The 26,058-nt window shown below is 39.7% G+C and overlaps 2 protein-coding genes across 2 annotated transcripts in view; one reads left to right on the top strand and one right to left on the bottom strand.

The window, feature by feature from the left end:
• Positions 1–1,444: 1,444 nt before the first annotated feature.
• LOC136844362 (cell growth-regulating nucleolar protein) lies at positions 1,445–19,028 on the bottom strand. The gene is given in 5 exon segments (XM_067113447.1): positions 1,445–3,283; positions 3,286–3,502; positions 13,350–13,575; positions 14,036–14,164; positions 18,915–19,028. Coding segments are annotated over 4 exon segments (1,068 nt in total). The 5' UTR covers positions 14,158–14,164; positions 18,915–19,028; the 3' UTR covers positions 1,445–2,780.
• A 2,959-nt stretch (positions 19,029–21,987) lies between these two features.
• Positions 21,988–26,058, top strand: part of LOC136844322 (uncharacterized) — a 318,972-nt gene continuing 314,901 nt past the window's right edge. Inside the window, exons 1-2 of the mRNA XM_067113310.1 lie at positions 21,988–22,091; positions 23,588–23,662. The gene's annotated coding sequence lies outside the window, so the exon portion shown is untranslated. The remainder of the gene's footprint in view (positions 22,092–23,587; positions 23,663–26,058) is intronic.

Here is a 26,058-nt window from a genome sequence, read left to right as displayed (position 1 = left end):
TATACTCAATGAAAAGCAGTTTTAACCTTCAGTAGCACAAAATTTTTGAAAAATAAATGATGAAAAGAGTAGCATCTTTATTTATTCTCCCAAGTTGATATTCAGCTGCTTGGAGAAACCATCATCATCTCATCAAACCTGAGTTATAAAACTATGACTGATGAAGATATGGAAGGATTCAGCTGCTGAATTTAAGGGTAGGAAAAAGCTCTCGTCATTATTTTCAAGTTGGATTTTCCCTTGATGGGGTTTGATGTGCAATTCCTGAATCAGCATCTGGTCAGATCTTCCTGCGCGACCTTTCCACAAGTCTTGTCTTGCTACTTGCCTGAATAATTAATCCTTTCTGCTTCTTATCATATTCTCAAACCATCTCGACCTTTAATAGATAGGTCTACAGAACCCTCCATGGGGTGTGGACAACTCCAAAGTCCAACTGTAGGATAAACCTATGCTTAGCCTATGCTAGGCTACCTAACACTCTAACCTAAACTTGCAATATTCCTAGCTTAGATAATGGGGACCAAATAATGCATGTGCATTATTGAAATACAATGAACGACGTACATGTAAGCAAACAGCAATAAATAGACCTTACCTGTATCAGATTTTCCCATAGGTTTGAATCAAGTCCTCTCCATTCTCTTCTACATCACCTTCTGTACTCAGCCAGACCTCCTACTTGGTATGAGTCTTCATCTATTCTCGGTGACCATCAGGCCCTTTCTAGTAGTCTTTGTCCTGCTTCTTCCTTATCTTAAGGCTTTTCCACTCGCTGGACATTTTATCTCTGCAATTTCACATTTACATCTCCCCTAACATACTCTGCCTGCATGTTATACTGTAGCACTTTGTCGTCAAACTGTTCAACAGAGGGTCCATTGCCATCGTTGTGCCACGTTCCTGCTGTTTAGAGTTGTCGAACCCATACGTGCATTGTACGGTTTTGCTCTGTTCACTCGAGCGGTAGGCTACAAGTCTTTTCACTTAACCGCCCTATTGATACTCGTTTTGTTTTACTGCGCTGTCATTATCTGCTTCACAGATAATGACAATTACCAGAAATATTCCACTTTTATAGCCTACCCTTCCCACACCATGGCTGTCATCCTCTCCCTCTCTTCACTATTTGCTTTAATGCAATACAAGGATCACACACCCCTTACGCCATCTGCATTTTCAAATCGTGAGGATCTCTTGATGTCATCTGCTATCTCGCATACACTTCACCTTTACTTACTCTCAAAATGCCCAGTTAATTACTCGTCTCGACACTGTCAAACACCTTCAATATAAAACTACAGAAGCATAGCTCTGATCTGAAGATTCTGGCCAGCTTCAGTTAAAACAAACCAATTCGGCCAAATGCATATACTGCACATTGCATATCGTTTCAAGAAAAATCCTAAGGGGCAATGTTCAGCAAATGACAAAAATATACAACTAAACTGTAACAGTTTAATGTCCACTCAAACATACAAAAGATATATGGTACAATGCGTAGGGATAACACATTTAACCTTGAATCTGCAATCCATTATTACATATAATGTACAAAACTTAAACTTTAGCTTTCAGTTGCCACAACAAAGGTTTATGTCATTAATTATTTTTTAATCTCTGAGAAATGAACAAATGAAACTAATAAACTTTATCACTATAAAGGTTTAAGGCATTGTAAAAAATATATAATGAAGAATATGGGCCCAAGCAGCAGTAATTGATATAAATAATTTAAAAGTCTATGTTTGCACTTGACTTCAGCACTTGCCCTAATCGCGGTATTTTCATAGAGAAATATTCACAAATTACAGTATTTTCATATAATTTTCGTGAGACTAAAAGCACTTTTTGTGATAAACTATTAAAATATTCAGGTATGCTTCCTTTTCAGAGGGGTGTCAAGTATTTGCAGATTTTAGCTATTCATGGGGGTTAGTGGCATGCAACACCCTCAAATACCCGGGGTCGAGTGTATTGCCTTTGCTCTGTTTAAAAGTGACAGCACCATACCATGGCAAGTGTTACTAAATAAAAAAAACCTCAAAGCTTGAAAATTTCCTGGAAAAAATACCCAAATGAATGACGATGCAGTAACCGATCCAGAAAACATGCCTTGTAAATACTAAGGAATATTGCTACACTTGAAACCTGTAAAAAAGAAAAAAAAATTTTTAGTTTGTTTCCTTTTAGGTTAAGCCACACCTCTTATCCTCCAGATTTACCTTTTCATCTTTCTACCCAACAAAGCATTCCATTTCCCACCCCATATGCCGTAGCAAAAGTCAAACAAACTAAATACAGTATTATGTTCACTATAACAAGACTTTTGTACTTTATTTCAAGTATTTTGTGTAGCCCTTGGAGTATGACACACTACTGGAGATTACTATTTTATTATATTGTGTGTGCCTACATACATGACATTTTAAGTACAACCTCACAAAAATAAATCAAAATAATAACAAAACCAGGCAGTCACACAGTTGTGACGATAATATCTGACCTACATTATGACTGTGTTGTCCTTCAAGAAGAGATTGATAATGGAATTAACAACGCAGTAAACCAAAATATTGAAATATTAAACACAACATACCATTTCTTCATGCAGAGCTAATCGCCCTGGCTTGATGGTGACATTACGGTGGCAACTGAATCAAAAGAATCCTTTAAACTGTCATAAATTTTACTCCCAGTAAAGTGCCATGGTACCTTATTACACAATACAACATGTAATCACACTATGCCTTAGCTAATTTTTATTTTTAACTGCATACCTAACTACTGTTCTTTAGTTTCACTCTATCTTTAACAACAACATATTTGTCATTCCTCCTTTGCAACTTCTTAGATATCAGAGCATCGATTTCCACATCTGATTTTCTGTGAGCTGCTTCGCTCTTCGACTCCACGTACAGAGCGAAGAGCTTTCGTTTCAACTTCTTCATCTTCATTCCTTCTTCAGGTGCATCTTTCAAGATGGTGTGGATGGCCTTCTTCCACTTGAACGGACTGTGACCACTGGTACCTTCTGAATCTTCGCCCTCCTGGGCCATACTCTCATCCATCCCATTCTCTGCATTCTCTGGTTCCATGTTTTCTTGGTTTGCTTTCTCATCCTCTTCCTCTGCTGCTGCCTTCTTCTTCTTCTTTTTCTTTGGTTTCTCTGTCTCCTGAGTCTCGCCTTCATCTTCAACAGGTCTCTTTCTCTTGTCCTTCTTCTGGACTTTGGTCTGCTTCTTCTGCCTCTCTTCCTTCCGCTCCCTCTTCGATTTGCGTTGGGCTCCTCCTCCTCGGTTTGCTTCTGGCGCCGGGTCGTAGAATCTCTTTGAGCGGCTGAACTGCCATCCTCCTCCGTCTTCTGAGAATCTGTGTTATTTTGACTGGCCTGGTTATTTTGTCCATTCTGCCTCCTGGCTAATATCTGCTGGACTTCTTGAAATCGTCACGCCTCTGCAGCCAAAAACTTCATTTCCCAGTTTGCTGTTCTTCAAAAGTTCTGAAACAGATATGCTTTTAATTGTACAAAATACTCTCCGCTTCCAGCTGCTCCTTACAGTTGAGAAGACCTAGCACGCAGTGACATCTCAATAACATCTTTCGTCAAGAGAAAGCTGAAATGTATAACCTCTTAAATATTAACTAACCTCCATGACTTTCAACTTTGTCTGCCTGATACTTATCAAGGGTTATACTGTAATTTGTACCTAGTTATAAATGAATTTCTTTTACACCTTATGATTTCATGGTTTTAACATTTTTGCAGTAATATTACATAAAGGATTCCACAAGATGAAACCTTTCATCTCGTTTACCATAAACAAGCGTAACCCCTCACTTTGAGGTATCCAGAAGCTGGAAGCATTTGAAAAGATGGCTGTCCCAGCCGTCAACACATGCAAAAGGATGCCAACTACCAATAAATATACAGTAGTCAAAAAAGCGTAACTCCCATGAAATATCAACATTATTAGCAACCTATTTACTGGCACAAGTTCAAATCTGTCATGACATACTGAACTAAATGATCATTTTTTTTATTGCTACATATAATATGCAGCAACACATCAGTGATGCAGAGCTACTGTTATAGTGCTTGGAAGTTACCATGCGCTACTACAATAGTAACCTACAGATACAATATACAGACACCACAATGAGAGGATTCCAATTACCAACATATACACACCACACATGAAAACCTGACGGTATCTACCACTGTGGTAGATTGAGATGCAGACGCATTTCTTAAGCAGACAGGAAAAAGCTGTTATGTACAGTCACTCAAAATGTTTTGCAACATGTTCCAGAAGTTTTTTGTTCACCTAACAGTAATTTCTTCTTTTGATATTTACAAGGAAATGTAATTTTCTTATTGATTTTGTTATTAATCATATGGTTAACAATATAAAAAGAACGGTGAGTGAAAATTCATATTACAAAAATGACGAAACATTTTGAAAAATTTCACTTCAGATGATTGGGCAAAAGAGTAAAAGAAACTATATCGAATCCAGATAAAAGCTTATTGACTAATAAAATAATACTGAATAATCATCAATGAAATTATATATAAGTAAAGAAAGAAAGAATTCAACCATTATCGTTGTCAAAACAAAAAAAAAAATCTCGTAACGTCAGTATGTTATCGTGTGACTCCACATTTGGGCAGGAAAGTTAAACTAAACTGTCTCGTCACTTGCTCTGATAAGATGGGCAACAGACGCAGCTGCACCTCACAATCATTAGCTTGCATTAGACTAATGTTTCTATCAGAGATATTGCTCAGCAGGTGTTTAGCGTAAATAAAACAACCATGTATAGAGGGATACAACAGCAGAGAGAAGGACGAAATATGATAAATTCATTGTAAAAAGTGGAGGACGACCCCATTGTTGCACTGCTATTAAATAACATCATCGGATGATCACTGAAGGAGGCATCAAGGAGCTCCGCCTAACTCCCCTGACAACCGATGTTGCTATAAAGAGAGAACATTACGCTCTCCCTTCAAGTTGCTGCTCAAACCATTCGTGACAGGCTACATGAGACCAAGATATTATTTCATCATACTCCTGCCAAGAAACACTTCATATCAGCGAAACATAAAGAATAGTGGCTGGGGTTTGCGTTGCAATATAATCCAGTGGCCGATGATTTCTGTAAGAATCATCTTTTGCGATGAGGAGAGACATTCTCCACTAATGAGCATGGTAGTCTTCTTCACTGCTGGCGTTTAGCATTGACTAAATTAATATTGAATTTCTTGCTAATTTTAATTCTTTAGAAACTTAGATTATAAGAAATACAAAAATAGGCGTTATATAATCGGTTAACTTCATAGAGAGCATCAAAATGATAGGCCTAAGTAGCAATGAAGAAAATGATATTTAATGATAAAATAAAGTTTGTTCATACTTACCTGGCAGATATATATATAGCTGTATTCTCTGATAGTCCGACAGAATTTCAAAACTTACGACACATGCAGTGGGAGATCAGGTGGTTAGTACCCATTCCGCGCTGGGGTGGTATCAGGAACCATTCCCATTTTCTATTCAGATTTTTCTAGTGCCACTGTCTCCTGAGGGGAGGTGGGTGGGCACTATGAATATATATCCTCTGCCAGGTAAGTATGAACAAACTTTAGTTTATCATTAAAATATCATTTTGTTCATGAGACTTACCTGTCAGATATATATATAGCTGAATACCACCATTGGAGTGTGGGTACAGACAGAATAGGATTTAGGAAACACAATACATGTAGGTGATTGACACCTTTGGTTCCTTACCTGTTAGCATAGCTGACTTCGTGATTACTGTCACCCAAGTCCGCTTCTCTGCTTTACTTCAGAGTCTCCAGCAAGGTAGTGACCTGTATAGCTGGTGAGTTCTAGATGATCTGTCAACGGGGGCGTGACCACTATGTGACTAGACCATATTGACCATACAATGAGGGTAAACGAAGTAAAAACAACCACCTGATCAAGCCTAATCTAGAAAGTTAGGATAGCAAAACTAAAGCTAAAGAGTGGGAAGTCTGCCTCTGGCGGTCGACCCAACAACCATAAAAACACTTCCAACCATTTTCTATAGGATAGGATGTGTGTCACCCCTGCCCCCAAGATTGTATCTGGAAACGTATGGTCCTAGCGAGCAGCAGTTCTCGTATGTCATCTTCACATCTCTCAGGTAGTGTGAAGCGAACACAGAGTTGTTACGCCAAAATGTGGCACCCAGAATGTTACTGAGTGTCATATTCTTCTGAAAAGCCACTGAAGTTGCAACCGCCCTCACCTCGTGAGCATTGACTTTCAGAAGTTTAAAATCAGTGTCTTGACAGCATAAATGGGCTTCTCTAATCGTGTTCCTCAGGAAGAACGCCAGTGCATTCTTCGACATATGTAAGTCCGGTCTCTTCACTGAACACCATAGATTGTCCGGGGCCTCGCTTTCCTTCGTTTGTCCAAGTAGACTTTGAGAGCCCTGACAGGGCACAGGACTCTCTCTGGCTCTTGACCCAGAATCTCAGCCATACCCCCTTAATTTCAAAGCTCCTGGGCCAAGGGTTAGACGGGTTCTTTTTTGCTAAAAATGTAGGACAAAGTACAAACAGCGTTATGCCCTTTAAAGCCTATATGCTTACTGAAGGCTTGAAGTTCGCTAACCCTCTTCGCTGTCGCTAGAGCGGTTAGGAAAATAGCCTTTCTGGTAATGTTCCTCAATGTCACAGAATGGAGAGGCTCGAAAGGACTGGACATCAGGAACCGTAACACCACATCTAAGTTCCAAGAAGGAGTCCTTTGCTGAGGCACCTTCGTGGTTTCAAATGACTTTAATAGATCGTGAAGGTCTTTGTTGTTAGTCAGGTCCAGGTTTCTAGGCCTAAAAACCGCTGATAGCATACTCCTATATCCCTTGATAGTCGGGACCGCTAGTTTGACTTCCTCCTCAGAAACAAGAGGAAGTCGGCTATCTGACTCACAGAGGTCGTGGTAGAGAAATGCCCTTCTTCCTACACCATCTCTGAACACGGTCCACCGGGATTGGTACAAATTACTGGAAGAGAATCTTCTGGCTCTGGCAATAACAGCTCTCACCACTGATCTTGAAAAAACCTCTCGCTCTGGCCAGCTTCTCGATAGTCTGAATGCAGTCAGACTCAGAGCGGGAGGTTTTTGTGGTACCTCTCGAGGAAGTGGGGCTGTCTGAGTAGATCGACTCTCATGGGCAGTGTTCTCGAAGTCCACTAAGAAGGTCATGACCTCTGTGAACCCACTCCTCGAAGGCCAAAACGGGCGATCAAAGTCATCCTTGCCCTTCCAACGACGCAAACTTCCTGATGACTTCTCCGAGGATTTTGAACGGGGAAAAGGCATAAGCGTCCATCCCGTCCAATCCCAGAGAAGAGCATCTACTGAAATAGCTCCTGGATCGAGTACAGGGGCAGCAAAGAGGAAGCCTCTTCGTCTTTGAAGTCGCGAAGAGATCCACCAAGGGACGTCCTCATAGCCTCCACAGTCCCTGACAAACCTCTTGGTGCAGGGTCCACTCGGTCGGCAGCAGTTGTAGTTGCGACTTAGAAGATCCTGCGGACGTTCTCCACACCCAGCAACGAACCCGTGAGGATCGTAATATTCGTGCCTGGGCCACAGCAGGATGTCCTTTGCTAAAGCGAACAGGGACCGAGGGTGCAGTTCCTCCCCTGTTTCTTTAGGTATGCCAGGGCTGTGGTGTTGTCCGAGTTGATCTGGACTACTCGGTTTGTGACTCGTTCCTCGAAGAAAAGTAGGGCCAACTGAATTGCCCCCAATTCTTTGAGATTTATGTGCCAGAACACCTGTTCCCCTCTCCAGGTGCCCGACACTTCTTCCCCCTAGTGTTGCTCCCCATCCCGATGAGGACGTGTTGGAAAACAACACTAGGTCGGGTTCTGAAGGTTGAGAGAAATGCCTTCCGCCAACTTTGAGGATCGAGCCACCACCTTAGGTGATCCTTCACCTTTGGCGAGATCTTCAGAGAAACTTCCAGATCCTCCTTGTCCTGCCAGTTCTCTGCAAGGAAGTATTGAAGCAGTCTGAGATGCAGTCTCCCAGGGAAACAAACTTCTCCAGCGATGAAATGGTCCCCAGCAGACTCATCCATTCCTCACCGGCATGTTTCTTTCCGCAGGAAGGCTGAAACTTTGTCTAAGCATTGCTGCTGTCTTTCCTGTGACGGAAAAGCTCAAAAGCCACTGAATCCATCTGAATCCCCAGATAAACGATGGACTGAGTGGGTCAGATGGGACTTTTGAAATTCATGAGAAGTCCTAGAGGACAAATCAAATCCAACGTCGTGTGAAGGTCCTCCAGACACCTCGATTTTGACGAGGCTCGAATGAGCCAATCGTCCAAATAAAGCGAGACTCTTATCCCTGCAAGGTGAAGCCATCTTGCCACATTCCTCATTAACACCGTGAAGACCATATGGGCTGTGCTTAGCTTGAAGCAGAGCCCCTGAATTGATATACCTGTCCCGGCAGAACAAAACCTCAGGTACTTCCTTGATAGAGGATGCATAGGACGTGAAAGTAGGTGTCCTGAGATCCAGAAACCATCCAGTCGTCTGGTCTTAAGGCTCCTATAACCCGATTGGGACGTCTCCATTTTGAACTTCTCTTTCAGAGCTTAAATGGTTCAACCTGCTGGCGTCCAGGACTGGTCTCCATCCTCCTGACTACTGGGACCAGGAACAACCTGTTGTAGAAGCCTGGGGATTGTAAATCTGAGACCTGTTCCATTAGCTCTCTTCTCGAGCATTTGCTCGAGCAGGTCGAAAAAGAATCTGCTGCTTCTCCCTGCTGAGGAGAGGCGACAGATCCTGGGCTTCGTGCACAACAGAGGTAAGTCGAGAATGGGATCTTGTATCCCTTTCGATGACTTCGAGGGACCAGCTGTCCGTCCCCTCTCTCTCCAGGCTCTTGAAAAGGAAAGAAGCCTGGCCTCCAACAGGTGTCTGGAGGTCGACAGAGTCACTTCTGCCCCTAGGTTTGAAGGGGCTCTACCTCTGAGAGACCTCTTCCTCGAGAGGACGATCTCAAGAAGCTCCTCCACTAAAGGGCTTCTGTATCTTGGAAGCCTGCCCAAGGGAAGAAGTCGAAGGGACTGCTGGACATCTAGAAGATGTGGCCAGGAGGTCTTGAGTAGCCTTCTCTTGCAAATGGCGGCAGTATCCTTGACTAAGGACAGGGGAAAAGATGGCTAGACATGGGCGAACAGCAACTCTGCCCTCTCAGAAGGAGAGACCGACTTCGCAGTGAAGTTGCAGTATAAGGCCCTCTTCTTTAAAAGCCCCTGTACAGAAGTGGGCAGCCAGCTCTTCGGAACCATCCTGACAGCCTTGTCCATGCAAGCTATGGCGCTGAATAAGTCTCCCAGACTAATGGAGTCAGGGCCGAGCCTGCAAGTCCAGGACTCCCAGGCACCAGTCCAGAAAGTTGAAAACCTCCATTGTTCTGAAGAGACCTCCTAGGAGCGTCCACAAGGCTGGCGAAGTCTCCTGGGAAGAGGAAGGAACTCTCCAACCAACATCCTCTCCGTCTCGCACCAAATCCCGCTTTCCCACTCAATCTTGACGGAGGCAGGCGAAAGAAGTCTTGTACTGGGCCTTCCTGGAGTCTATCCACTCCTGAACTCTCTTAAAGGCCCTCTTCGTAGAGAGAGAAGTGGCCATCTTCACAAAACCTGAAGTCTTCTGTGATTTTGATGAGGTTAACTGCGAAGGAGGAGGGCGAGGAGCAGAGGGTTGAAACTTGTCCCCAAACAAGTCCTTCAGCAGACGTGTCAAGACCTGGTAATCGGAAGAAGCTGATGAAGTCGAGGACTGTTCCTCAACTGCAGGTTCCGATGCACTTGACAGGTCTCCTTCTTCAACGGGAGCAACCGAAGAGATTGGAGAAACTCCGGGAGGTCTAAGCCCTTGCAGTCCAACTCGCAAAAGGGACTTCTGCTTGGAAGAAGTCCGAGAGGGGTCGCGAAAATCTTGGCAAGAAGCGCGTCTTGACGGCGCCCTGACAAGGTTGAGCAGCAAGTGAGGTCGAGTAGCATGAGGGAGCGTCATGCTTAGCAGCATGAGAAGCATCATGGCGAGAAAATGCAGAGCGCCAGAACGAGGGGCGTCAAGCCTAGCAACATGGAGAGCATCAGAAAGAGGGAATTGACGATCCCTGCTGAGACCAGTAAAGCGCTGAGCCAAAGGACTTCTAGAGGGCGGCGAAGCATGAGAAGAAGACGAACGAGGAGAAGAAGGAGATGGCTTGGACCTCTTGATTGGCAGTCGGGAATCCTTCCGACGTCTACACGGATCTGTCTCCTTCTGGGCAATAAACAAAGCCAACTGCTGCTGCACGTCTAGCAGAAGCTTCCGAGTAGGAGAAGTCTCCTTCTCAGGAGAAGGGGCTGATCCTGTGAGAAGACGAGGCAGGGGACGCCTTCTTCCCTTCTCACAGGGGAAGCAACAGCTCTCTCCTGGAGCGACCTGGCGCTCAAAAGTGTCATCGTCCGATGACGCCCTGGTCCTCTTCTGCGGGAGGGCGTCAAACTCTCCAGAGAAGAGCGAAGAGCGCCACGAGAAAAGTGGGACGTGAAGCGTCCCCTTCTCTGAAGCTTCTCTCTTCAAGGGCGAGTCCTTCCGAGAGCTCCACCCCTGACATGGGGAGGAAGCTTCGGGGGACGAGAAGCAATCCTTAAGGATTTGTGCACGAGCACGATCTTTGGCAGCCTGGGAAGCGTCTACAGGTCCTACTGAAGGGACACCAGATCGGTGGGGGGTCCGCATAACCCTCTTGCGGCTTTCGACTTGCCCACTCCCTGAGTCCTGGGAGTCCGGCAGAGGTCCAGGCCTAGAGGCATTATACGGCCGATCTGACGCCCCCTCCACAACACTAGGGGCACAAACACTATCACTGCACTTCACAGCACTTTGAAGAGTGAGCATTTTAGCTTTCAGGTTACGAATGGAAGACATAATTACAGACAGGAATCCTTCCGCAGACACAACCTCGGGGCCTGAGGGCAACACCACAGGGTTAGGAATAGCAACGTCTACGGGAGGTTAGCAGGTGAAAAACACTACCCTGACTCCTACTCACTGATACACTCCTGGAGGAAGACCTCCTGATCCTATCACGCCTAACTTCCGCACACAGGAATCATAAGTCTTCCAACTAGCATCAGGCAAAGTCTCACACTCCTTGCATCGATCATTAAACAAACAAACATGCCCCCCTACACCTGAGCATACAGTGTGAGGATCTACGAAACTTTCGGTAGCCTCACCTTACAGTCTTGCACACAACAAACTCTATAACTAGCAGAACTAGATTCAGACATCTTAATCAAAAGTAAAAACAAAGCAAAATCCAAAACAGTCCACAATAGCGTATGCCTAGCCACAAGTCCAAGTCAAAAAACCAAAGTCAAACAAATACTTAAGTGACAACCAAGTTTACGAAACTCCAAAGACGGAGGTACTGAAAACAGGTGTTTACAGTACTGAATAGAAAATGGGAATGGTTCGATGATCCCAGAAAATGCGGGAATGGGTACTAACCACCTGATCTCCCACCGTGTATCGGAAGGGAAAGGTACTAACCATCAGAGAATACAGCTACATATATATCTGACAGGTAAGTTTTGAACAATTGAGAACTTACACAGAGAATACATTATATATATATCATATAGGTATATCTCATGAACAAAATGAGAAATTATATATGATAATATATATTATATATATATATATATATATATATATAATATATATATATATATTATATATATATATATATATATATATATATATATATATATATATATATATATATATATATATATAGTCGGTTTTTTTTGGCCGGTTATACGGCGTTCGAGGTTCTGGCGCTTTCAAATATATTCATCAAAATTATTTCCCGGCTTAACGGCGGATGTTCTGTGTTACGTCATTAAATGCCAATCCCCGGAAGAAATTCAACCCCAAAGCGGCAGAATTATTTGAAGGTTTTTTTTGCAAAACTCAATAATAATGCAATTACACCCAGAGCAAAAGGTTTTCAGAGATTTTGAAATCTGTAAGAGCGGAACTATCTAGTTGGGGAAGTGCATATATATAGTTATATATATATATAATGTGTGTGGTTCAGGCGCTCCAGCGCGATTATATTCTGGTAATTACAAAAACAGAGGTGAAACATAGGAGTTAGTCATTTTATCTTAAATTTGATTAATAATAAGATTAGTCATTCAATTTGATCTTTACAAGCAAAAAAGTCAGTATTTGTTGATGTTAATAAGACTAATAGTTCAACTTATAACAGTCGTGAGGCCTATGTCTACAAAGTTCACACATATGAAGGAGATAAAACAACGATAGTGATTGCAGTTGGAGATGAAAATATTAAAATAGAAGAACAGCGTGACCTCTGAAGTATTATAGTAACATCCTTTTTATTAAGTAAAGTATGACAACAGTAAGCAGTATCAGAAAAGCCCTGTTTGGGAAACTGCAGGTAATTTCTCGGACCACACCACTGTAGTGTTCAGTTGTTTCACCCGCTTACAACTGAGTTACCAAATAGCGCCAGATGTCGCTATTATAAACTGTTGTCCAAAAACTTTTGAAGTATGTTGCAAAACTTTTTTGAGTGATTGTACATGTTAAAAGTCACACAATGGAAAATATGTACATTATTTTCAATTTACAGATCATTGGCATCGACCACAAACCAACTGTATTATCCTCTTACATGCCACATCCCTACCCTGGTAGCCTAAAATGTAAATAGGGCTATTAATGGACTGCCATGCTATGCCAATCAAAGCATGGTTAGTTATCACAGTGAAGTTAAATGAGATCCAAAAAGTGTATAAACAAGCCAATAGAAACAACAAGCTACTGAGCCTTCCCAACATAAAATAAACTGGCAATGTTACCAGCTGAATCAGCACACCAAATTGAGTTACCTCAATCTCCACAAATGCATTACTACCCAATAAAACAATTCTCCTTGTATTTTAATACTTGACATTTCTATCTATTGATTTTTAGTTTGTTAATTAATTTATTCTTTTCTAATAACTGATCTCTTCTTTCTGTACTTCCTGTTACCTTCTGTTCACTTCTTTCAAATGAACACCATATTGTTTTGAAGCTTGAATTTCAAGTCAATGGCCCCTGTGGGCATACTGTACAAAAATAGGGTTCATCTTCATAAAAATAATATAATAATAATAATAATAAAACAAATGCGATTTCAGGCACATTTCAAACTAATCATACTGAACACAAGAATGAAAACTTACCAGAAACTTGCCCTTTTTTCGGGGAATGTTGTTGTACTGAAGCAGGCGATCGAAGAGGTTCTTAAGCTGTGGATTTATGCCTTTTGTGCTGGCTACCTTGTCTTTCAGAAGGGTAACCCACTCCTCTTGTCGCTTCTGGCCTCTGTTTTCCTTTGCTATGTAGTTGATGCCTCCGTACTTCTCGTTCTCTGACACGCAGCTGGTGTGGCTGGCGTAATCGTTTCCCCTGAAAGAGAAAAAACTTCAAAGTTCTTCACATAAGGCAAGAACACTCAAACCAGGCAAAAAAATTATATATAGATATATATATAATATTAATCTTTCTCTGTAAAGAATAAAATCCAAGTCTCAAAACTACTAATTCAGGAATTTTACATATTTATAGGGTTGGCAGTGTGAATTACAGTTGTTTCTCTCAAATATATAAGCTAAGGTAGAAACTGCTGTTTCTCTCAAATATAAGCTAAGGCATCTCTCTATCCATAATGATTTGGTATAAAACTGCCAAGGTCACAATATTCATTGAATCTCAACTCGTATATTATGACGAGCCGCTTAGGTCGAAGGTGCACGACAGTACAGTAACATATAAAAATGTAGACGACGATGGCGATGATTCAAATGCTAAAACAAAGTTACTTTCAAATGTTTTTAACTACAGTATGGAAAATGAACTAGTTACTCACCAGAACTCTTTGGAACAGTCCATGCACGTCAGGCTCTGACAGGACCGACACTTGAAGGTGTGTTTCTCCACCTGATTCTTCTTGAGGGTTTCCCCACAACCACCACAAACGAAAAACACCATGGTGATCCTGTAACATCATAACAGAAGTAAGTGTCCAGCATTCAAAATTATTACACAGTACATTGTCTACCAACATGGCTATTATAATTTCCAGGATTATGTATGTAATCAACGGATAGGTTTGCTGAAAGCAAATGGGTGTTACAAACAAAATACACACAAACAAAGCCACCCAACATCTAAAAACATAACAGATGCCATACACGTCTGAACTGTCGCCCAACCACTCACGTCTCCTGCTGCTGGGAGAAAGGGAGCTGGGGATTTGCATGATACATATACATATGTGCTACGGGTCTAGGGCGATGTCAGGAAGGGTAGCGATTGAGGCTACGCCTACCCTAATGCCAAATCAAAGCCCTTCAAAGAAGGCATCATGCTTACCCCATATGAAAAATGGGAAATAGCACGTTAAATGAAGAAGATGCAGATTAGGGAGACAGGGGTAGGTGTTGGTAATTTCACACCCGAGCAAAAACTTCCACAGAATAAAAGTTACTCCACACACTCTAAATCACCTAGTGCTTGACAATAAGTATTACGGAGGGGGGTTGAAGGCCCCCTTCAGCCAGGTCAGGGCATGGCACCCTAGTCAGGTTAGGAAGAAGGTTTGTTTAGATTAGGTCACAGCATTCTGGGAAAGGTCAAGTTTGGTCCTTTTTCATGGTCAGATTTCTCACACCAACCCGTCTCCCTACTCTGCATCTGATCCTAATTTTCTACTTATAGAGCCACTCTGTACTGGGCTACAATGCCTGCTGTTGACTTTCAAGCCCCAACGTGACATAAATTTGTAATTTGCTACTTTTTTTCTTTAAAACAGAAAACTGTCACCTTATTTTAATGACCACCCATCTGCACGTACACTTTACAGTAAACCCAATTCTGCTCTTATATACTTTTCTATTAACTCTATTAATTCAAATAACTTTTACGATAAAAACTGTCTGAAGGGTCAAATACTGTAACATATTTTTTATTCTGTCTCATCAATAAATACCTCTAGAAAGTCGAACATGACCACCATTGCTCAATTATTAATGCCACTTTATTTATTTAGGCTATTCCTACAGACTAGCTTGTGAGATGACTGACAATCATGACTGCTTGAAGATTTATGTAAAAACAGAGTTTTGTACAGAAATATGATCTGCCCTTGTAGAACTGGAAGTACTTTTCACTCTGAAAACCAGTGGAATTGCATTTGCATCTAAGGTGAGAAGACATTGACTAGAATACACTGTTTCAGGAGCCTAGCCGTAGCGAATGTGGACTAAGGGAGTGGAGTACAGAGTTTAGGACAAAGGCCAAGCACTGGGACCTATGAAGTCATTATGCACTGGAAAGGAAATTGAGAGTAGGTAGGTTTGAAAGGTGTAACAGGGAGGAAAACCTCGCAGTTGTATCATGAAATAATTGTTAGGAGAGGGTGGACAGCAAGACGGAGGAGAGAGAACATGAATGGAGGTACATTAAAAGGAATGAAAGGGGTTGCAACTTGGGGCCAAAGGGATGCTGCAAAGAATCTGAGGCACACTGACGGCACTAACCCCCTATGAAGCGTAGAATAAGGGGTAAGGGGTGCTGTAGGCTCAGTAGGTACTTCTGTGGTAGGTATTTCAATGGGAATATGACCTAACCTAACCTAGCCTCGGATGCTCTGCCCTAACCTGGTTGAGGGGTGGGGCCTTGGCCATTCCGGAATCCCAAAAGTTAGTCATGACCCTCAAGATGCATTCTGCCCACCTAACCTGTCTTTATATAATTTACCTATAGGCCTAGGCTAATGAATGTAAAAAAAAAACCAGTCTAAGCTAAATTAGACTACTGTACAGAAAAAACCCCCCGTATTCGCGAGAAAAAAACTCTAAAAATGCTTATACCTGAGTATTTTGATAGTTTTATCACAAAAAGTGCTTTTAGTCATGAGTGAATATTTCTCAGTGAAAAATACCGCAAATGGGCGAATTTTCCGTGAATAATGGGTAGATACTTTCCACAGAGAAATCCACAAATACTGAGGGTTTACTGTAAAAGAAACTAAACCAACCTAACCTAACCTTGCAGGCTGTGCTACTTAGCCCAGGGGAGGGGGGAAACTCAACTTTTTACCAAAATCTCCCATGTAACATTGCGCGTACGCGATACCATTCCAGGATGGCCAGTGTATAACTTCTGAGGTTAACTGCTGGTTAATTACAGTCGACCAACAAAAAATAAAGTTAGATTAGCAACCAAAATACAGTAGGAAAAATCAATTTCCAAGGTAATATCCGATGCAGAACCCCATAGTTTTAACCAGCCTAGGCCTACAAGCCATTCACTAATATAGGCATAGCCTAGGCCTAGTTTCATGCGTGTATCCTTCCAGCTGCAGTTGGGAATATGTTGCCCAACAATCGCTTATTATCTTCATTCCCGGCAGTATCCACTTACGGACTTCGGCCACCAAAGTTTCCTTCGTACAGTCAGCTACCGGGACCATAAACTTTCTTTTTATTTTAGGCTAATCACGTTCAAACCCTCCGAATACCCCTACTCCTTCAATATACCTCCCTTTATTAAATTTTCTCTTTCCAAATTTGGCCTCAGCTATTTCCACCACTTTCCCCGGGCCACTTATTGGAGTGCCGCTACTTTCCATGTGGTGCAGCACAACTTCACAGCAGAAGTTCTACCAGTCGTTCACGCACATACAGGCCAGTTGCAACCTTCAGCTGAGTAAAAAAAAAAAAAAAAAAAAAACAAGCAAAAGAACTTGCTGAACGGAAATGTGCACTTTTCCGAACCACGTGCCGGTCAGCCCTGATATACTGAGGCGACAACGTGCTCGGCGACCGGCTGAATTCTTATAAACTTTATCACAACGGAATCGATTGTTTTTTGTTCATTTTGCAACATTAAGGCAACATGGGCATCTATATGTCAAATTTAACATTTTGTGCTGTGCAAAAAATTCAAGGGGTGGTATCCCTATATATGATGGAGATATCTACAACACTTAAATCACAACCAAGGCAGAGATCCATTGTGTTCGCAGGCGGAAATCAAGAGGATGAATTCAGAGCAAGGCCGAGAAGCCAAGGCCTATGATTGGTTGCCCTGGATCAAATCTAAATCGGAGAATATGATAGGTCAATTAGGCAAAAAACCCGCACATGTGCAGTATATAACCCAAACCTGGTCTGCGCATGCGTGCAAGCCTTTGACCAAAGTTTTTAAATGCCCCCGACTGTAACGAAGTACAGTGAACCGCTAAAATCTGCGAGTACTTAAAACCCCTCTAAAAACACTTAGAACCACCTATTTTGATAGTTTAAACACAAGAAAAATCCTGTAAAAATGCTTTATACCCTGACTATTTTATAGTTTTATCACAAAAAAGTGCATTTAGTCATGAAAAATATGAAAATACAGTAATTAGTGAATGTTTTCAGCGAAAAATACGAGAATGGGACGCTCGCGAATAATGGGTAGATATACGCCTCCACAGAGAAACCCGCGAATCGTGGAGAACGAACGGGGTTTACTGTGCGCGCGCATCGAAGAACTACTGGAGAGCAGCGTTGGCGTCACCGGTAACAACAACTCGGGTTCAGAAAAAAATCACAGTTTGTAACAAAATGGTGTGATAAAAAAATTGTTGTAATTTAGTCTGTTACGTATCTTAACAGTTGTATTTTACGACGGAGAATAAGTTTTCTTCCGCAAAGTTTTGCATGTAACGGGTTATTTACCGGGATGTAGGGTGCGTAACCTCTGTAAAGTTTTACCCCAGGATGGCCCGCATATAACTTCTGAGGTTGACTACAGGTTAATTACGGGGTAGAACTATATACCAGCTCTGCGGCGGCGGCGACTGCCATCTAACTTAACTTTTTATACAGTTTTTTGGTTGCTATTTTTGATTTTACCTTTAATATCTGGCGCTGGAGTGTAATTAACCTGTAATTAACCCCTGAAGTCTATCCAACAAGGGGTTTCCATACGCGATCTTCACAGGAAAGAGCACGGGTATATACGTCTGTTTCGAACGGTTCATATCCCGCCCGGCAAGCGCAAAAAACTTGTTAACGTATGGGTACCCAACCGCCCCCACACCCCGGGGCCAGTACTAAACACGGCGAAGGGACATTCCATTAGGCAGGCAACGAACAGATGCACCGCCAGTATCAGAACCCCTAAAAGTGTAGAAAAAAAGTTGAAAAGGTAAAAAGAGGCGCGGACCTAATATATAGAATTACCAATTACACTCGGCCGTCAAAAAATAAAGGTATATTCTCAATATGCAAAAAGCGACTCTAGGCCTACAACAAGCAAATCTATACAAAAAGGCATGGCTTAGGCCTAGTTTAGGCTAGGATATCAACATAATTTACATATTTACTCTTGTTATTTATCGTATATATCATTCGAATAACACCAAAGCCTTGGATGACAGCCTAAGCCTACACCGAGCAATTCTCTGGAATAGGCCTATTTAAGGCTGTCAGCGTGATTTGCACACGCAATTTGGACTATTTAGGCCTGATAATCGATGCAAATTCATTTTACTGATCGATATTCTCTGTGATATATAATTCATTGATCGCATAACATTAAACATCCGCGTTTGACGTACCAGCATGGTAAGTAGCCGAATGCCACTAGGCCTATATCCTCCCTATTTATGAAGATCCTTCCTTAATAAACACATAATTCCAATAAGACCAGATCTATAGTTCCATAATAAATGATAAACATTAAAAAATACTCACTAAATATGGATAAATTCACCGAAATAAATGAGGGAGACTTCGAATCTCGTGCTTGTCCACCATAACAACAACACCGGGGGTCTTCGTTCTTCTTCTTCTTCTTCTTGAAGAACTTTCTAGTAGGAAAGAAGGACTTTTCGAATGGTTGATGAATATTTTAATATTTTGGCAGCTATTTTGCATGATTATGTTATGAAAGAGAGTGAGAATATGGTAATTATGATAAGGAATAAGGTGTGAGTAGGGTATATTGGATCAAATGTTCATTTGAATGATTTTCTCAATGAAACTTTCTAGTAGGAAAGAAGGACTTTTTGAATGGTTTATGAATATCTTAATATTTTGGCAGCTATTTTGCATGATTATGTTATGAAAGAGAGTGTGAATATGGTAATTATGATAAGGAATAAGGTGTGAGTAGGGTATATTGGATCAAATGTTTATTTGAATGATTTTTTGATTGAAACTTTCTAGTAGGAAAGAAGGACTTTTTGAATGGTTTATGAATATTTTAATATTTTGCCAGCTATTTTGCATGATTGCGCTATGAAAGACATTATAAATATGGTATTTATGATATGGAATAAGGTGTGAGTAGGGTATATTGGATCAAATGTTTATTTGAATGATTTTTTGATTGAAACTTTTAGTAGGAAAGAAGGACTTTTTGAATGGTTTATGAACATTTTTATATTTTGGCAGCTATTTTGTATGATTGCGCTATGAAAGACATTATAAATATGGTATTTATGATGAGGAATAAGGTGTGAGTAGGGTATATTGGATCAAATGTTCATTTGAATGATTTTTTTATTGAAACTTTCTAGTAGGAAAGACTTTTTGAGTGGTTTATGAATATTTTAATATATTTTGTTTTTTTTGTATGATTATGCTATGAAAGAGAATGTAGATAAGGTAATTATGATAAGGAATAAGGTGTGGGTAGGGTATACTGGGTCAAATGTTCATTTGAATTATCTTTATTGAAAGGAATTTTCAAGTAGCAACGACCCATAGGGCTTTGTTTCATGGTTTATAAATGTTTTAATATTTTGGCAGCTATTTTGTATGATTATGCTATGAAAGAGAGAGTAAATAAGATAATTATAATAAGGAATAAGGTGTAAGTAGGATATATTGGATCAAATGTTCGTTTGAATGATTTTTAATGACAGGAACTTTTAAGTAGGAAAGAAGGACTTTTTGAATGGTTTATGAATATTTTAATGTTTTGGCAGCTATTTTGTATGGTTATGCTATGAAAGAGAGTGTAGATAAGGTAATTATGATAAGGAATAAGGTGTAAGTAGGGTATATTGGATCAAATGTTCATTTGAATGATTTTCATAGAAAGGAACTTTCTAGCATCAATGATCCTTAGGACTTTGTTGAATGGTATATGAATATTTTAATATTTTGGCAGCTATTTTGTATGATTATGCTACGAAAAAGAATGCAAATCGTGATAAGGAATAATGTGTAAGTAGGGTACATCGGATCAAACGTTCATTAGAATTATGTTTTTTTATTGAAAGGAACTTTCCAGTAGGAAAGAACTTTGTTTAACAGTATATGCAATTTTTACAACTATTTTTTTTTATAATAATGATAAAAAAAAGTAGGTTACTTATGATAAACACAAGGTGTAAATGGGGGTACATTGGATCAAATCTTCATTTAAAGTTTTTTTTTTTTATTTAAACGAAAACTACAAATATTCGCTTAGTGGCCTTTTTGAGTTTTCTGAAAGGAAAGCTATTGTGCTGCTTTGTCTCTCCGTCCCACTTTTTTGTTTGTAGTTTTCTGTCCTCCCTCAGATTTTACTGAGTGTTAGAGGGCTGCAAATTGCTATGTTGATCATCCACCCTCCAATCATCAAACATAACAAATTGCAGCCCTCTGGCCTCAGTAGCTTTTGATATATTTAAGGTTAAAGTTAGCCATAATCGTGTATCTGGCAACGATATAGGCCAGACCACAACTGGGTCGTGATTAAAGATTCATGGGCCGCGGCTCATACAGCATTATATCGAGACCACCGAAAGATAGATCTATTTTCGGTGGTCTTGATTATACGCTGTACAGAAAACTCGACTGCGCCGAAGAAATCTCGGCGCAATTTTCACTTGTTTAAATGAAAACTACTCATTCATCAATGGGAAAATTGAAACAAAGCCTATTTTGTAATTAAGTCATAAACGAAAGCTCTAATTTAGGAATAAATAAATCAGCACAAAATAGTAAATATTTGATTGTGTAGAAAACCATTTACAACGAAGCAGTTCAAAGAATTTTACAAGAAATGCTTTTTTTCTTATGAGATAATGTGTAAACCAGCGTGAATTTTGAATATTTGGAAAATGGCAAATGTTGCTTCATCTATTAAAATAAAGTTATACAATATATCTGGTATCTGTTAATAAGTCAAAATGACTAACCAAATGCGTAAAATTTATGTAGCTTTCGCATCCATGGATATACGAGTGTGTAGGCTTATATTAACCCCTTCATCTAACAAACGCCTTCTGTCCGAAAGGAAAGGGAGCCCTCATGCGTTAAGGGTGATATATGGATTTAGATTAAAAAAAAGGGGTAAAAAATAAGCTACAGTCATTCATATGCATATACATGAGGACATGGAACCCTGTGACGTAACACATGGCGCCGCCAATCTTGCTGCAAAGACCGACGAAGACTTTGTCGTGTCATCTGGATGTTTCTGAGAGAGAGAGAGAGAGAGAGAGAGAGAGAGAGAGAGATTACAACAGAGTACTGTAGTAATCTTGAAATGGAAACTCGTGAACAGCAGCGTCTGTGAACAAGCTAAATTGCTTTCCATGCAAATATTTAGAAACACAGCGTTGTGCTTCTTTGAATATTGGCATTACAGTAGCTCTTACAAACAAAACAAAAAACAAAACGAAACGAAACGAAAACACATTGTAGATAATTTCATTTAGAATACAAGATAAACACGATATTTAAACACGCATTCTAACCCAAATAAGGCTAGAATTCTTTAGATGCTTGAGAGCCACCATCGGCTTAAATAGCGATGTCACTCCCGGGGTAGAAATCAGAGTGCGTCAAGTCTTGTCCTGATTGTGACGGTGTTTGTGCCGTACAATTACACATCGTATTATGAGTTTCCAAGTCCCTTACCCGATTATATACATGGTAAGATTGTTTATCGTTATAATGCATTTATTTTTGTTGAATTCTGCAACGTAGTTATGCTAGATTAGGGAGTTACGAGCGGCTAGAACCAGGATGAGGTGTTTGGACTAGGCCTAGGTCTCCAACATGGTAATGCACTTAGATTAAAGTGTTGGGGAAGTTAGCACTTTTATCCTTTTCAGTGAATATTCGTTCTAGTGGAAGGATTTACGATGGATGGTCATACGACTTTTACAATTCAACAGAAAAAGGTTCAACTTCAAAAAGAAAAAAAAACATGAATACTATGTAAACAAATCACTGTACGCTTTGAACTTCCTCTTCGAAAACGGCTAATTAACACACAAAAATACTTATTTTCCCGACTAATCTGGAATCGAGCGGCATTTCGAAGTGTGATATGACTTAAATGTACATTATACTTAAAATTTATTAACAGCAGACAACGAACCTGGAGTCTAGCAACGTGAAAATAACTAAAAAAACGAGAAGTTAGTGACTGGGAGAATGGTAGTGGGAGAGTGGTACTGTAGGCCGAAGTTCTGTTGGGTTAGGTAAGGTTAGGACAGAGTAGGTTAGTTAAGTGACATATTTCCTTTTTTCATTTCCTTTTTTATTTATTTATTAAGGTTACAAAGTATAATTAAAGTTAGTTGAGACTGTTAATCTTATTAGCTGTTGCTAATGACTGTAAACTTCTGTATTAAAACTTCTCAAATAACTATGAAAATAACTTCTCAAATAACTATGAAAATAAGTTCTCAAATAACTATAGCCTTTATTCATATAATAAGCTTTATATATTTAGAAAAACAAATAACTTTGAGGCTTTATACAGTTAATTCTCAAGACAAAGCAAAATGGTTGAAAAAAAAAACTTTTATTTATGCAAGTGATTTCTGTGATAATTTATGGTGGTGGCATGAGTATGGTTTATGTTGGTGGCATGAATTTAATTTATGTTGGTGGCATGAGTCTAATTTATGCTGGTGGCATAAGTATAATTTGTTGGTGGCAAGAATATAAATCATGTTGGTGGCATGAATATAATTTATGTTGGTGGTATGAATATAATTCATGTTGATGGCATGAATATAATTCATGTCGATGGTATGACTATAATTTATGTTGGTGGATTGAAAATGATCATTCATGTTGGTGGTATGAATATATTTTATGTAGGTGGTATGAGTATAGTTCATGATGGTGGTATGAATATAATTTATGTTGGTTTTATGAATATAATTCATGTTGGCGGCAATAATATAATTTATGTTGCTGGTAAAAATAATACCACTCAGTAGAGCACATTTTTATTTATGTTCATCTTTTCATACATTCATATGCTGATTGTTCCAACCACAAAGATCATTTCAACCAGCCAACATTTTCCAGCATCTTCCAGCTCTGTTGGCAACGATGACATTGCCGTTGTAACGCCAGTTTAAACGCCACAATCAATCAACCTGTTAACTTAAGTTCTCTGTCACCCACAGGTCGTCACAGACTTACGACTCCAGCGTAGCAGGAAAGATGAATTCGGCCCAAGAAGAATTAGGCCCAGTGGTTTGGTGAGTATGTGGGCTTGCTTTGTTTCTGAGGGTTGAAATACCGAGATGGTGTGTTGTTTTCTTTATCATTTTTGTGTTGTTTTGTTTTGTCTTTGTTTTGCCTTTCTTTTGTTTCGTAATTGACGAGAAAGTAAACCATTTAACGGTAATTTTTTGGTAGAATATGGAAGCCTCAAGTTTGACAAATGTAGACGAAGAATTGCAAAGGTTATGTTAACGTAACCGACAGAACGGAGAGAGAGAGAGAGAGAGAGAGAGAGAGAGAGAGAGAGAGAGAGAGAGAGAGAGAGAGAGAGAGAGAGAGAGAGAGAGAGAAAATGTTCCCTTGTTCAGTGATTACAACTCTCGCCTCATTTGGTAGACAAGCTGGGTTTGAATCCTTGGCAAAGGATCGATCAACATTAACACGATATATTATATTCCGTTGTGTCTCTGTTGATGAATTTATGTATATGGTAGAACTGACCTGACCTGGCCTACTCTACGCTTTCCCATAATCCCTCAGAGGTCAGTTCAGGTCAAAGTGACGAATCCCTATGTATGTTTACCTAATCCCTGGAAAGCGTTTGTACTTTAGAAGAGCCACGATGGGTCCTCGATTTTGCCAACGTTTTCTCCGTGCTGTTTTTATTAAATTGCTGTTTTAATGCTGTTCCATTATGGCTGCAGTTTGGCTGAATATTTTGGGATTCTGTTGTAATGTGTGTATATATATATATATATATATATATATATTATACATTATATATGTATATATTTATATATATGTATATATATATTATATATATATATATGTATATATTTATATATATATATATATATATATATATATATATATATATATATATATATATATAAAGATAAAAGAAAAAAGTATAAAGAAATATATGTAATTTAACTAGGGGAAAAGGGGCTCGTTCAAATGGTGACATTAGGTGACGGGAAAGCGTTAGCAATAAAAAAAAAGCAATTGGAAACGTTCCCCGTCTGGGAGCGATACGACAGAACGCGGCCCGGGCAATTTCATTTGCCCTTAATTAGATGATTGACAGCTGGACTTTATAGGACTTTATAGGACTTTTAGGGATTCATAGGACTTCATAAGACTTCATAAGACTTTATAGGACTTTATAGGGCTTCATAGGACATAGGACTTCATGAGACTTCATAGGCTTATACTTCATATGAGACTTCAAAAGATTTCAAGACTTTATATAGGCCTTTATAGGGCTGTCATAGGACTTTATAGGACTTCTTTATAAGACTTTATAGATTTCACAAGGTCATAAGAACTTCATATAGATACTGCATAAGACTTTATAGGCCTTCATAGGAATCACAGGACACAGGACGTCATAGGACTTTATAGGACTTCATAGGACTTTATAAGGCTTTATAAGGATTTCACAAGGCTTCATAAGACTTCATAGGACTTCATAGGATTTCATAGGACTTTATAGGACTGCATAGGACTTTATAGTACTACACAAAACTTCATAGGACTTCATAAGACTTCACCCAGACTTCAGGACTTGCAAAGCTTCGTAAGACTTCATAGGACTTCATCGGACTTCATAAGACTTCATGGGACTTTATAGGACTTCATAGTACTTCAGGACTTCATAAGACTTCATAAGATTTTATATGACTATAAGACCTCACAGGACTTCATAGGGCTTTATAAGACTTCATAGGACTTTATAAGACTTCTTAGGACTTCATATCGCTTTATAAGACTTCATAGGACTTTATAGGACTTTATAGTACTTCACAAAACTTCATAGGACTTCATAAGACTTCACAGGACTTCATAAGACTTCACAGGACTTCATAGGACTTTACAGGACTTCGTAAGACTTCATATGACTTTATTGGACTTCTTAAGACTTCATAGGACTTTATAGGACTTCATCGGACTTCATAAGACTTCATGGGACTTTATAGGACTCCATAGTACTTCAGGACTTCATAAGACTTCATAAGGCTTCATAAGATTTTATATGACTTATAAGACTTCACAGGACTTCATAGGACTTCATATCGCTTTATAAGACTTCATAGGACTTTATAGGACTTCATAAGACTTCATAGGACTTTATAAGACTTCATAGGACTTTGACTTAAAAGGACTTTATAAGACTTCATATGACTTTATAGGACTTCATATGACTTCATAAAGACTTCTTAAGACTTTACAGGACTTCATCAGACTTCGTAAGACTTGACAGGACTTGACAGGACTTCACAGGAATTCATAAGACTTCATAGGACTTTATAAGACTTCATAGACTTTACAAGACTTCATAGGACTTTATAAGAGTTTAGACAACTTTTTAATTAATTTTTTTTTAGATTGGCAATGAAACAGGTATAATATTCGTGATCCGAAGTATATT

The sequence above is a fragment of the Macrobrachium rosenbergii genome, chromosome 2 (assembly GCF_040412425.1).
Source record: "Macrobrachium rosenbergii isolate ZJJX-2024 chromosome 2, ASM4041242v1, whole genome shotgun sequence".
Taxonomy (NCBI): Eukaryota; Metazoa; Arthropoda; class Malacostraca; order Decapoda; family Palaemonidae; genus Macrobrachium; species Macrobrachium rosenbergii.
Note: the sequence above shows the minus strand (reverse complement) of the source record. Positions and strands in the feature narration are given on the sequence as shown.